Genomic DNA, 15,603 nt, shown 5'->3' on the forward strand with positions numbered 1-15,603 from the left:
GCACACAAATTCAGACCTGCAAAAGAAAATTACTGGAAGTCCCTCAATCTTCATTTCACTAATTATCAGCCTCCCCTCTCCAAGAAGCTTCTTGTGACTCCTTCCTTTTCTCCCTTTCAGGTAAAAGTGACAACTGTCTCCTCAAATAATACTTTGTCTAGTTCTTTCACTGCTATCATATTTTATCTTATATCATACTTTCTATAAACATAGTATCTATCTCTGTGAGGGCAGAGGCCATATTATTTTTAAATTTTGTATCTGTAAAACCTTGGACAGTACAATATCATACACATAGTAGGTCTTCAAAGAATATTGTCAAATTGAATTAAATAATCATAATCAATTTTGTGTTATAGGTATTTGTTTATATGAATTTTCTCTCCTAGTAAATGTAGGCTTCCTGAGGGCAAAATCATTGTTGCCCCCATAGTATCTACTACAGTGCCTTAAACACCATGGGTGTTAAATAAATGTTTATGAAATTAAATTCATCTAATATGTGGAACCTATTGCTGAGCTACTTAAACATTTTGACAAATATTCTATTTTTGTATGAAATAGTATCAATGGAGAGGAATCATTTTTGCTCTTTGATAAGCTATAGGATTCTCTGAAATCAGCCCTGTGGTTATCAATATGATTTATTCAGGATTATTCAATGGCTATACATTAATACTTAATGTTATCGCTCTTGCACTACTCCCTACTATTTTAAGAAATATCAAATGCACGTTTAGACTTTGATGGAACTTTGATGGTAAATGAAGTACAAGACTAAATGCTTACTCTTTGAACAAAAACTAGGAACATATAAATTCATGTGACCCAACAATATATGCAAATGCAGGAAATGCCTCGCAGTTTAGTATAGCACATGGGCGCTTCTGAGTTTTTCAAGCACATCTTACACAGACAATGATTTTCCCTATTAATTTCCTGTTCCATTTCCCTACATTCACTCTAATTACGGTGGTATATAATTGGTAATCCATCTGCTTTTTCAAGATAGATTTCTAAATTTAAAATTACTTCTAATTTTGCTTCTTTGATTTTTCTTGAACCAAAAATCTCAATAGTCATTTGCTATCTGTAATCTATAATTCATAGCCTCAGATTGAACACCAAGCCTAATTCAAACTTGGAATTCTAAAGCTATTTCTAATGTCACATATCAGCCGAAGTCATCATGGTCTTATTTCAGCCAGGAACAAACACTTTATTATTCTGTAGGTAATGAAATTCATGAGCGCACGCACACACACACACACACACACATACACACACACACACATTCAAAACACCCAACAATGCTTTAATACCATGTTTTTGAGATATAATCATGTTTATTCTGATCATTTGAGGGAGGCCAGCTAATGTATCTAATCAAATATTGATGCAAGTCATCTAGATTTAGCTCTCTGGCAAATCCTTCTAGATCCTTTTTTTCTTCTTCTTTCAGTTAACAGGACTATGGATGCTATTTATAATATGCCTCTCAAAAGACTTCATTTTATATTCTATATCAATAAATGGGCATTACTGACTTTTATTTAATCTATTGTGCTTTCAGCATAAGTGATCCACCCCAATAATACATTAAAAGAATTATACAAAATTTATATTGAATAGGACTAGAGGCTGGACATTTGCAAAAATCTTTTATACTAATTTTTTTTAGGGTTTACTCTTACAACATATAGTCATTTGTCCATTCATTAATTCATTCAATAAACCTTAACTGAGCACCTATTAAATGTAAGACATTATGCTGGGTACTGTGCAGGATATAAAGGTCAATCAACCAACAGGCATTTACTAAGACCTTGTCCCTATCCTCAGTAAGTTCACAATACAGTAGTGGAGATAATAAAATGAATGTAAACAAAATAAATAAAGAAAAATATGCTTATTACACTCTTTTTAAGCTTCCCCCCCCCCCCAAATAACAAGAGTGAGAAGATATTTTCTATCATGGATCCTAAAAGGGTTCAGAGTGCATGTTTTTTTTAGTCTAATGCCATAGTTAGGAAGAAAATTTTAAATTTTCAAGTAACCACATATAGATAAGTTAATAAAAGAGGGATAAAGTCAAAATTAAAATAAGAACAAATATGTTTGATGTGAAGAAGAGTAGAATCAGAAGATCTGCACAGGGTACTAAAATATAGAACTTTTTCTTTGATGTATTAATTAGTATAAAACATTATTTATCCCAATATACTCCAATATATCTATAATCACCTCTAGAGATAAAAAATTTAGGTCACATATGTCTTTTTAATGATACTTGTTAGACTCCCTTAAATTTTTCATAGGGACCTCATTCCACATGCTGGAAGCCTTTCCCTAGTTCTTCACAAAACCTTAATCCCATGGTCCCTCTTGATCTAAATTTGACTCTGGATTTTAGAAGGCTATCTGAGGAGTGCAAATTCTGCCAAGATCTACAACTGAAGGGCTTCAAAGCCAGCTCCAGCAACACCCGTGTTGACTTTTCCAGGACCAATCTATCCAAGTTCAGAGAGAAACTCATTATAAGTCTGGCCACTTGGTTATGAATTACTTGGTCATAGCAATTTGCTTCCTCATATTGAGATAACAGTGCCTAATCCCAGCATGCTCTACATATGTAATCACACAGTCTTTGCATCCCAAAGTATGACTACTAATTCAACCACAATTAGCATTTATCATGCACCTACAATATACAAAGTGTTATACTAGATGCATGGTATATAAAGACAAAATGTAAAACAGATCCTATTCTCAAAGAGATGACCACATTCTGCTTAGAGGTGGAGGTGAGAGTAGAGATGATATAACATTTACATAAGTAAATAAGAAAAAAAGCAATTTGAAGAGGGAGGCAGTATTTTCAATCAGTATGTGCCAAATGCTGTGGTATGTGCTGAGGATATCATTTATAGACTGCTTAGGTAAAGGACAACTTATTGGGCAGCCAAAATTAAAATAAATCTAATATATCTAATGATATAATTAGATTAGATATAATATATCTAATGTTAAGATGAAGAATGATGCTATTCTAGATGAGAGCAATCATATCTTAGGATCATCAATTATTCCATTCCCAGAATCTGACAATATGTAAACCTTTATAACTTAGAATTTATCTTTTCAAGGGATTAACTGTGGACATCGCATACGCACACACACAAATATATGTATATATTCCATATAAACCAAGTTGCTTATTTTCTGTTGAATGCAATTTTCTAAAATGTAGAAATAAATAACCTCCTTTATGAATTCTGGGTCCCTTTTATCCTACTCTCTCCCACCAGTGAACATACCGAGGAAATCACAACCATAAGCAGCAATTTAGAAAAAACAACCATAACAACAACAACAAGGTAACCATACTCAGTTGGAGCTCAACTTGTGTAAGCATCTTGGGAACTTTCTATTTATTAAGGCTCTCTAGGTCACGAATTCTAGGCATAAACCCAAAACAATTACCTACCAACTTGCAAAAACCAATTGAATACACACAGAACATTAATCAACAAATCAACACATCCTTAGTGTTTTGATAGGATTCAGTCACCAGAGCTTTTATTCTTTAAAAAGCACCCCAAAATGGAATCAACAACAACAAAAGATGATCTTTAAAACAACAGAAATCAGTAGTCTTTACTCGATTAATTCATAGCTGCTAAAGCTTATAAACTACCTAGGATGTGATCCAAAAGACTTCTTATTTACAAAAGGGGACACTAATAAACTGAGTATTTGCAATACACTTACCTGAAAGACATTTTTTCTGCTTGATTTTTCTTTGGTCCATTCAATATGTGCTCCACACAAATCCAAACATTCTGGTTTCTGTCCAGTTTTCTATGAACAAAATTAAACATGAATAAATAGTTTAAAAAAATGAGGAGACATTCTAAAACTCAAGAGTTTTCTGTTACCAATTGAATAATGTAATGTTGTTTCTAATATCATAATATATTCATATACTATATACATATATGTACACATACCTTGTCACGTTTTTAGTAAAAATCCAATTTAGGGGGAATCTCAATTTAAGATTATTTTCACAAAAGAATAATAATTAAGATGAATTCTGAGTTTCCTTGCAATTAAAAAAAAAAGATAAAGGAATGGGTGACATTATGGCATCTTGGTATGCTTTTTTTTCCCACCAATCCTGACTACCCTCCCACTTGTATGCACTAATATTAATAACACTGATTCAGTGATCAGTAGAACTGATAAGTTCTAGAGTCATATAGTCTAGATGTGATGAACTGTGATCTTATCAAAAGGATGTTAGACTAATAAAGAGACCTGTATTAAAAATGATATTTCTGATTCAGTTTTCTCATTTGGAATATGAGTTACATTATTATTCCAGCTAGGTGGTACAGTGAACAGAGAACTGGACTTCAAGTCAGAAGAACCAGATTTAAAAATGTGACATTAGACCCTTACTCTCTGTGGGCCTGGGTAAGTCGTTAACCTCTGACTACCTTAGCTTCCTTCAAGGTAAGCTGGGGACAATAACAGCACGGGCAGTATTGCTGTGAGGATCAAATGAGATAATATTTGTAAAGTGCTTAGCCCAGTATCTGGAGCATAGTAGGTGTTATACAAATCCTTGTTCCCTTCTACTTTTAGATTTGTGATTTTATGAAATGAACCTTTTTTCCCCCCTTGTGCCATTAAATGAGCCTTTAAATTCACCAGTTATAAGACAAGAAATGTTAAACCCTGTCAACAGTTTGTGTACTCTAAGGAATAATTTGCATCTCATCTCTTCTCTTCTCTTCTCTTCTCTTCTCTTCTCTTCTCTTCTCTTCTCTTGTCTCTCTCTCTCTCTGTCTCTCTCTCTCCCCCCCCTTTCTCCTTCTCCCTCTCTCTCCATTCTCCCTACAACATACATATGTCCTAGATATCCTCATTTAGTCAACTTCACTGAGGAAACTTAGGTTGGCATCATCTGAGAAAATAAAAAGTAGGTTATAAATTGACTTTTTGTAAACTAGATCGCTAAATCTTCACATTCACTGGGGTTACTTGCCATTTAAAGGCAAATCCAACCATCTGTAAGTTTTTTATAAAGCTTTTTTTTCCTTTTTTTTTTTTTTTGGTAAGGCAATTGGGGTTAAGTGACTTGCCCAAGGTCACACAGCTAGTATGTGTCAAGTGTTTGGTCTGATGCTGAATTTGAACTCAGGTCCTCCTGACTTCAGGGCCGGTGCTCTATCCACTGCGCCACCTAGCTGCCCCTAAAGCTTTTTTAAAACAGTTAATAATCATTCCTTTATATTTTTTTTTGCAATGGGATTTTCACATATTATGTTTACTTAAATTAAATCATACGTCTTTGACCTTTACTTTCCCAGTATGGTCTTATATGTAGAATTTGGAAGAGGCATGGGGAACTATCTAGTCCAAACCCCTAATTTTTCATCTGAGGAAACTGAGATCTAGAGGAGTGAAATATCTTGCACTAAATTACACAGATAGCAAGTTGAAGAGCTCTGACTCAAAGTCAGGACCCATGACTCCAAAGCCAATGTTCTTTTAGCATTTAACATGTCACAATAGGCACATATCAAGAACTTGGAACATTGTGGACAAAAGAGGGACGTGAGTGTATCCCATTGCCAAACATATCCTTCCATCTCACACAGAGCAGGTTGCAAGGGGAAACAAATGTTTGCGATTATGCGAGGGACTAAGGATCACCTGTGAGGAACTAGCCTCATTGTTCTTGTGAGATGATGGGCAGTTTGGAAGAATGGCCTAGGAACTGTGAGCACAGCAGAGGTTTTGGGTTAAATGTAAAGTCTGAGGACCATTGCACTGCATTTGTCACTTAGAATGAGAGCTTAGGGAGTGAATGTGAAGTGGATGTTACACATAGGGGTTGGGCTCTGACCTAGTTACTAGTTCTGTTTCTTGCCTTCCCACATAGCATATACCAGCAAGGAACCACCTATAAAGTCTGAAAATCTGATTCAGTGTGGTATAGAATATCTCATTTGTAAGCTTCTGAGCTTCCTCTGTTTCCTGTTTCTTTAAAACAAACAAACAAACAACAGCAATAAAAACAAAAACAATAGTCACTAGATAACTTAGGTCAGTTGGTTTATGTGATAGTATGAAAGAAATACATTTTGTTAAGCTATTATATTGTGGAATTAAAGAATTGTCCAAACTTATTGTAAAAAAATATTCTGACCTATTTAGATATAGTAATTCTGTCAACAATTCCTATTATAATTCTAAAATAGCATAGTAGTAATAATAATAATAATAACTAATAATAGTTAACATTCATGTAGCATTTATGATATGCCAGGCACTGAGCTAAGTACTTAATAATTATTATCTCATTTAATCCACATAACAACCCTGGGAGACAGGTGCTAGTGTCTAGAAGATTTTATTAAATGGGCTATCTTTCATATATTAAAATAACACTACTGATTCACCATTACAAGTAGGATTTGGGCTTTGAGTTGCATGATTAGTTTTAAGCATAGATTGTAATAGTGAAATAGAATTTTAGCCATTGGAAAGCTAAGGGATAGTAAGGATTTCCTAATGATGCCTGATCAGAGGTTAGATATGCCTACAGTTCTCTGACCTTATTCTTAGTTCTGAGTAACACCTGTGGTTTAGGACTGCCTAAACCCAACAGGCAATACAAAACTGAAGGAATACAGGGTGAAATTGAAGCAATATAAAAACAAAAGCTATAAATAAAAACTATTGAAAGAAAGAATCTCTCTTCAGTCTGAACTCTTGCATAAAAAATCTTCCACAACATTGGCAAAAACCGTACGTGGACAAAGATCTTCATGCTTTGTGCTTCTGTCATATCTAGGGCTCTCAAACACCACTAGGATAAGAAAATGGAGTCCCTCTTTATAGAATGTAGTCTAAATAATTTCTGAGTCACCATGTCACTACAGACTCTCCCTTCTGCTGAACCAAGCTCTTATACCAGGGTGAGTCCCATCACCCAAAAGATATATGGAGGAAGAAGGCACATACTTATCAAATTTCTCCCTCACTGCCTTCCCATGGGTCAGCACACTGGTAACATATTGAAAATACCTCCAAGAGTGGGAAGACTCTCAGATACCTACCCAGCTGCAGTCATTCACCTGTTTTATCCCCTTTCAAATGGTGTAAAGAGGTCAGTACTTTTCTGTTGATAAATCAGTACTGTGTGAAGTCATCAAGTCTGTGGTTTATCTTGTAATCATCTACCTATAGCAATAGTCTTTCCTTGTCTTTAAATATCCAAACTAAACTTTGCCTCCTTCTGTGGTCTTTCATACTGAAGTCAAGATGTGGACACACCTGTCATATTAGCCTGTATGATTTTAGCATATGTGTGGGAGCCATGCTATATAAGTGTAGCCTTTAAGGCTATTTAGATGAACCAAACACTTGTAAATAAAAAATAAATAGCAGAATATTATATTCACTACCTTCTTAGTCAAAAGGATGACTATGAAGTTGTGACGTGCAATAAACAAGTTTCTGAAAAAGGCTGCCTGCTAACATTTTCATCAAGGATGCCATTTATGCATGCTGAGACTATTTTCATAAAGATTTTGCAGAGATGAATAAGTAAGTAGGTGGGTTAACAGCTAGGAAAAGCTTATAGTTTCTCAGTTATCTTTTTGGGGGGAGGAGGGCAATGAAGGAATTAGGGGTTTAGCATCCTTTGTGGAGTTTCCATTCTTTTGGAAGATTCTCTCTTATGAGATGCCTTGCAAATCAATACAATACTTTTAGAATTGTGTTATTTCTAGTACATATTAAGTCTTTATACATTTGATTAAGTCAAGCCATTGTTGAGTCACTTTTCAGTTGTGTCCAACTCTTTGTGATCTCATTTGGAATTTTCTTTGCAAGGATACTGGTGGGGCTTGCCAATTCCTCTTCAGCCCATTTTATAGAAGAGGAAACTGAAGCAAACAGTTAAGCGACTTGCCCAGGGTGACACAGCTACTAAGTGCCTGAGGCTGGATTTGAACTTAGGTCTTGCTGACTCTAGGCCCAGTGCTCTATCTACTGAACCACCCAGTTGCCACTGAAATGCTAGAGTCCAAAAATCTTAATGTGACATTTGTCTAATAACCAACAAGTTGATAGAATACTGAAATGAATCACATCTTTACTGCAGTTCTTGCTATAAATAAATCCAGAAGATATACGGAAGTTTCTGGTGAATAGAATAACAACCAATAGATTTCCATGAAAGCAGCAAATAGAATAGAAATAGTTTCATCAACAAAACTGTTCCCATCATCAATGAAAATGGGTCCCTATCATATGATGAGCAGATCTATTCCATCTAATGTGTTTTTGTTCTCCTCTTTCAAGCCTTCTCTATCAATACTATTGGGATAATCAAGGTTAGTTTGTTCTCACACCATGCTCCTCACAAAAGTCTTACAATCATTGCTTATCATGATTCGAAAGTTGTGGCCCTTACCTAGCAACAGACTACTATCTGCTATCCAAGGACCAGAGAGACTTTCAACCAAAAGACTGGCCCTTATATGTAAAATGTCTTTGGTTTTGTATTTGGCCAATGTATTGGGTCATCCATGAAACAAAGTATAGAATTTCATTCAGTGCTGTATGGCCCCTTTCACTTCTCCAAGGAGAATTAGAGTGGCAAAAGTGTGCAAATGATGCCAAAAGTCAAAGTTCTTGGACCAGCTATAAACATTGGTTAACCTAATGTTATTCTTAATATTATTCTTTGTTCAATTATCAACAGATAAGTGAAGAAAATGAGCCACCTACTTAAAGCATTCTCCCTTTAAATGAACTGGAACACCTAAATTTCTTTTGATTGTGTTATGCAGTTTGATGAAACTAGCCCTTAATCCTATAATCCCTTAATTTGCCACTCACAGAGATCTCTGAGATGTGAATGGAATGACAATTTAGATTCCTCTGATGTGGGAAAGAAAAGAATCAAAGAAGTTGGTTTAACAAACATAATAAGAATTCTCATTTCATGGGATGCTCAGGCCATGCTCACTTTATTCCTAACTCCATCCTTCAATCCCCTGACATTTCTACCTCCTTGTTAGCAGACTGCTCACCTTAAATATGCCTCCAGCTTACAGGGTTCTCTTCTGATTGGTGAGTCCCTTGCCTGAACCACCACTTTATGAAGTGCCTAGAACATGATCATTTCGCTCCCAGTTCCCCTTCTAACGATCTGAACTTTTTCACTTGTTCACCAGAAGGCTTGCCACTTTGTGGGAACCCTTCTTTCCCTCCCTTTAAGTCCCCTTTTATATGTTGCCTTTTTCCACTTGGATGTAAGCTCCTTGAAGGATTTGCCAAAGTAGGCAATCAGAAGATAATTGGAATAACAGGCAAATTTGGCCTTGGACTACAAAATGAAGCAAGGCAGAGACTAATAGAGTTTCATCAAGATAACTCACTGTTCATAACAAACATTCTTCTTCAACAACCTAAAAGGTAATTCTACACATGGAAATCACTAGATGGTGATTACTGAGATCAGATTGATTATATACTTTGCAGTCAAAGGTGGAAAAACTCTATACAGTCAGTTAGTACAAGACCTTCAGCTGACTGTGGCTCAGATCATGAGCTTCTAATTACACAATTTAACTTTAGTTGTAGAAAGTAGGGAAAACCATCAGACCATATAGGTATGACCTAAATAACATCTCTTTTGTACATGTAGTGGAGGTGATGAAAATATTTAAGAGATTAGTTCTGCTAGATGGTACAGGAGGCAGCAACAAAAAATAATCCAAAGAAAAAGAAAAGCAAGAAAGCAAAATGGCCATCTGATGAAGCTTTACAAATAGTTGAGGAAAGAAGGAAAGCAAGAAGTAAAGGAGAAAGGGAAAGATATGCTCAACTGAGTCCAGAATTCCAGAGAATAGCAAGGAGAGATGAGGTTTTCTTAAATGAGCAACACAAAGAAATAGAAGAAAACAATAGAATGAGAAACTAAAGTAATCTGTTAGGGAAAATTGGAGGGAAGCATTGCTAACAATAAGGCTAGTGGAGATTTCAGAATTCCAGATGAACTATTTGAAATCCTAAAAGATGATGCTGCTAAAGTGTTGCATTTAATATGCCAGCAAATTTACAAAAATCAGCAGTGGCCACTGGATTGGAAGAGGTAAGTTTATATCCCAATGCTAAAGAAGGGCAATGCCAAAGAATGTTCAAACTACCAAATGGTTGTGTGAATTTCACACACCAGCAAGGTTATCTTAAGATTTTGTAAACTAGGTTTCAGCAATATGCAAACTGAGAATTACCAGAGGTGCAGGCTGGTTTCTGAAGAGGCAGAAGAACTAGAGACCAAATTGCCAATCTCCACCGGATTATGGAGAAAGCAAGGGAGTTCCAGAAAAAAAAAAAAACAAAACCAACCACATCTTCTTTTGCCTCACTGACTACACTAAAGCCTTTACGTGTGGAGTTCGCAACAAATTGTGGCAAGTCCTCAAAGACATGATATCTTACTTGTCTCCTAAGAAACTCGCATGTGGGTCAAGAAGCAACAGAACTGAATGTGTAACAAACTGATTGGTTTAAGATTGGGAAAGGAATATGACAAGGCTATTAATTGTCACCTTTTTATTTAACTCATATACAGAGTACATCATGCAAAATGCCATGCTGGATGAACCAAAAGCCAGAATTATGGGTGCTGGGACACGTATCAATAAACACAGATATACAGATGATATCACTCTGATGGCAGAAAGGGAAGAAAACTTAAGAAACCTCTTGATAAGGGTGAAAGAGGAGAATGCTGGCTTGAAGTTTAAGATAAAAAAAAAAAGCAAAAACCTAAGATTATGGCATCTAGTCTCATTAATTCCTGGCAAATAGAGGGAGTAGAAATGGAAGCAGTGACTGATTTATACTGTTGGGTGCAAATATCACTGCAAATGGAGACTATAACCATGAAATTAAAAGATACTTCTTGGAAGGAAAGCTATGACAAATCTGGACAGCATACTAAAAAGTGGAGACATCATTTTGCAGACAAAGGTCCATGGTTTTTGTGAGAATAATGTATGGCTGTGGGAGTTGGACTATCAGGAAAGCTGAGCACTGCAGAATAGGCATTTTCAAATTGTGGTACTGGAGAAGACTTTTGGACAACAAAGAGATCAAATCAGTCAATACTTAAAGAATTCATTCATTCACATACTGAAGCTAAAGCTTAAATATTTTGGCCACATAATGAGAAGATGGGACTCATTGGAAAAGACTAATGCTGAGAAAGATTGAAGGCAAAAGGAGAAGGGGATGGCAGAGGATGAGATGAATAGATAGTCCTATGGAAACAACAAGGATGAATTTGGACAGAGTTCAGAAGATAGTGGAGGACAGAAGGGCCGGGCATGCTATGGTCCATGGGGTCACAAAGAGTTGGACATGACTGATTGATTGAACAATATTATGTGCCAGGCACTTTACAATTATTACTTCATTTGATCCTCACAAGAAATCTGGGAGTTAGGTACTATTATTATCTCCATTTCACAGCTGAAGAAACTGAGGCAAAAAGAGGTTAAGTGATGCTCAGCATCATATAACCAGTAAGTGTCCAAGGCTAGATTTGAATTCAGGTCCTTCTAACTTCAGACCAGGCACACCATCTATTATGCCACCTAGTTGCCTATCCATCTATCTACCCATTCATCTGTCTGTCTGTCTGTCTGTCTATCTGTCATTTCATGGGACACTTGGCCGTCTCTACCAGATCTAAATTTATGATCCTATGTTCTTTACATGCTTATGATGAGCATAAGCATGATGGTAATTGCACCATTTGTGCCAAAATCTATTGCAGGAATTGAAGTGGGAAGGAAAAGGAATATGCATTTATTACGTGTCTGCTGTATGCCAGGCACCATGCAAAGCACTTTAAAATATTATCTCATTTGATCCTTAGAACAACCCTATCAGGTAGTTGCTACCATCATCTCCATTTTACAATTGAAGAAACTCAGGCAGACAGAGGTTAAAGTGACTTTCCAAGGTTCATATTAATTACTAAGTGTCTAGGACTGTATTTTATCTCAGATCTTCCCAGCATTCTATCCACTGCACCACCTAGGTGAAGAAGGGAAATTCTATGAAGAACTTGACAAGATCAATCTAACAAGCATTTGTTAAGTACTTATTGTCATCCAAGCTCAGTCAACATATATCTTGAGAATTAGAAACTGCAAAATGAAGTCAGGCAAAGGGGAGAACAGTGAAAACTATGTTTCCAATATGTTTGAAACATATGCTTCGCTATATCAAGATCAAGAAATCAAAGAGTCTTGTGGACTACTCAAAAGATTCATGTTTCCAACTTCCTTAGACAGTTATTTCATAAGTTATTAAACATAGCCAGCATCACAAAAAAAATAAAAATTAACTATTTTGATGGACAAGATATAATTCACTAGAATGTAAACCACTGAACTATGGCATGAACTATATCTCTTTTGTATTCGTAGTGCCTAGCACAATGTCTAGCACATAGTAGGTATTCAATAAGTATTTTTGATTAACGGCAAACAGTGATATCTGACATGTAAATGGTTCTTTAAAGTTTACAAAGTACTTTATTTTACCTCATTGGATCCTCATAACAACACTATAAGGTAAATGCTTCAGGTATTATTATCTTTTGTTTATAGAAGAAGAAACTGAGGCTCAGAAAAGTCAAGTTACATGTTCCTAGTCACTCAGCTAGTAAGCAAGAAAAGCAGAGTTTGAACCTAGGTATCTCCTATTTCCAAGTCAGTACTATTTTCACTATGCCATGTGCCTCTCATTACAGAGTAATCACTTCAGAGTTGAGAGTTACCTGGTCAGTTAGAGTATTAGTAAAGCAAAGATCAAAATCAAAAACACACTAGAAGAAAGAATAACGAAAAGAAGATCTTGTATGCAATTGTGCCATCTCCAACCTGTACTACTTAAACAATACATTATAAATAGACAAAAGTAAAGACAGTATGAAATAATTACTACAATGAAGAGGTCCCAGAAATGGCCACAGTCAGCAAATACTAGAGCACCTCACCACATGAAAAGACATGAAAATCAAAGGCAACATATTCCTGGTTTGGAATACAATTTTATTTAGTATGGAGAATGATAGAATATTACAAGTAGGCAAATTGTACAATCACGGTAGAAAAACCTCAGAGACATAATGAATTCTGCCCATAAAACAAATAAAGAAATAAATACTTTGCAATGATGGGATGTGTAAATAGGAGAGCAATCCTCACATTATTCTGGTAGGAATTTACTGGAAGATTGAGCTAATTTTAGGATTCCATAACCACAGAAGACTATGAAGAATTTGGAGAGGTTTCAGAGAACTGCAAAGATGGTGAGCGTGCTGTCATTTTGTAAACCATACAAGGAAAACCTAAGCCATGTAGCGTTCTTAGTCCTACAGAAAAAAAGGCCAAGGGAGTGCTTTAAAAAAGTTTGTAAGCATATTACACTTTTACATAGAAGATGGTGACCAGCAGTTCATCTCCACTAATGTTTGAATAAAATTATATAGGTCTAAACAACAGTATTGGAAACTTAGGTTAATAACAAAATAGAAAACTGAAGGCTTGAAATTGAGTCACTAAACTCTGAAATGCATTTTTTAGAAAAGTTGGGAGGTGTTTGTCAGGATGTTATTTAACATTCTCCTTTGGAAATTGGAAAGAATCACTTAGTACAAATTTATTTGAATTAAATCCCAAACACCTAAGGTCATTCAGTCAGTCAATAAGCATTTCTTCAGTGTGCCTTGGACTGTACTAAGTGCTGGGAATACAAATAGAAGCTGGAAGAAAGACAACTTCTGCCTTCAGGGAGTTTACATTCTAATGAGAAAGACAACATGGAAAAGAGATATAATGGGAATTTGGTCAGGGGGGAGAAGTGAGAGAAGGTGCCTGGCACTGGGCATGGTAGAGAAAGTCAGGAGAAGGTAAGGAAACAATGAAGCCTAGAGAGAAATGAAGACATCTTTGGACTGGGCCTCAGAAGTTCTAGGAGGAACCAACCAATAAGAAGATAAGCCCTCGGATCAGAGAATACTTTCAATATGAGAAATGCAAAGAAGGGCTTACTAATAAATTCATATAGGATACCAAATCCGAGTGTGTGTGTGTGTGTGTGTGTGCTTGTGTTGCCTTTGGTGGGGCTGGAGAGGTTTATGTCTTTGATTCCTTCAGTTTGTGTAATTACCAGTAAGGAAATTCCTACCATTCATTAATTTTATAGGACTGCCTGTGGCATTAACAAATTAGGGGCAAGTATGTGGTATAGTGGATAGGGTAACCGCACTGGAGTCAAGAAGACCTGAGTTCAATTCCAGCCTCAGACATTTACTACCTGTATAACCCTGGGCAAGTTATTTAACCTCTTTTTGCCCTAAATAAATGTTAACTATTGATGATGATGATGATGATGATAATTTTTTGTTGTTATGTGAAGAGTTACACAGCATGTCAGTGGTGAGAACTGTTTGCTTGATTCCCAGGGAGGGTTGATATCTACCACTTCACACTATTTCTCTCACCAATTTACAACTATTGGCTTGTGTTCTAAAATGTAAGTAAAGTTTTATTTCTGTCATTTAGAAATTTGACCTAAAATCAGTCTTAGAAGTTTGATCGTTTTACTCCTACCAAACTGAGCATGGAGGAGGATAAAAATCACCAAGTTTCATTGGCTCAAATTGGCTTGGGAGAGAGCTGTTGAATGTGAGGTCTGTATATACATTGTACATGCTGTTCTGTGCATTTTACCTAGATTTTGTTGCTGTTTTTATTGTAATTGTTAATATTGACATAGTTGTCATTCTATCTATTACTCTAATTTGCCTTCACTTTGTATTGTTATGTAAGGGTTTTTTGCATTTCATTATAATTTTCTTATTTGTTGTAATCATATAAATCTTTTTTAAAAAGCCTTATACTCTTTGTCTTCATGTGGAAGGCCACTTACACAGATTTTTAAAGCATGAAGGCATAAGTGTATAATAGCTATTTACAGTCTGGAATTACTATTATTATATGTCCAAATCCCACTGAATTGGCAGAGAAGCAAAGCTATGAAAAATGAAAAAAGTATTTTTTTTTTTACAATAGACTGGACATCTTAGTGGTAGTTGCAGGGCCCAGCAGGTAGAAACGCTCTACTAATGTAAAACAAAACAAAACTATTTGTTTTGGTGGAATCTCTATCACAAAATGGCTGCTGATCAGTGCCTTGAGTCAATGTACCCAACATGCACTCTCCTAGAATATGGATACAAAAAGCATTTTCATTCAGTAAGTAAACTTCCAGAAGGACCAATAACCTAATATTAAATACCCAAGAGCAAATACTTGCTCAGAGAAAAAAATTACTGAATTTCTAAAGTCATTTTTTAAGCATGCAAGCATATTATATCACATGACCAGCTATAATTCGGTTGTATTACTTTGGCCAAAATGATAAACCTCAGAGAGTCAAGCTTTATAATGAAAATAGATCTCTGGGACAGCCTAAGGTGAAGTTTGCTTAGGG

The 15,603-nt window shown here is 35.7% G+C and overlaps 1 protein-coding gene across 1 annotated transcript in view; it reads right to left on the reverse strand.

The window, feature by feature from the left end:
- ARHGAP15 (Rho GTPase activating protein 15) overlaps positions 1–15,603 on the reverse strand; it is an 820,106-nt gene that overhangs the window by 654,948 nt on the left and 149,555 nt on the right. The window contains exon 6 of the mRNA XM_027835584.1: positions 3,772–3,861. Within this exon, the coding sequence (XP_027691385.1) occupies positions 3,772–3,861 (90 nt within the window). The remainder of the gene's footprint in view (positions 1–3,771; positions 3,862–15,603) is intronic.

This window comes from Vombatus ursinus, unplaced genomic scaffold (assembly GCF_900497805.2).
Source record: "Vombatus ursinus unplaced genomic scaffold, bare-nosed wombat genome assembly UNPS02014816.1, whole genome shotgun sequence".
NCBI lineage: Eukaryota > Metazoa > Chordata > Mammalia > Diprotodontia > Vombatidae > Vombatus > Vombatus ursinus.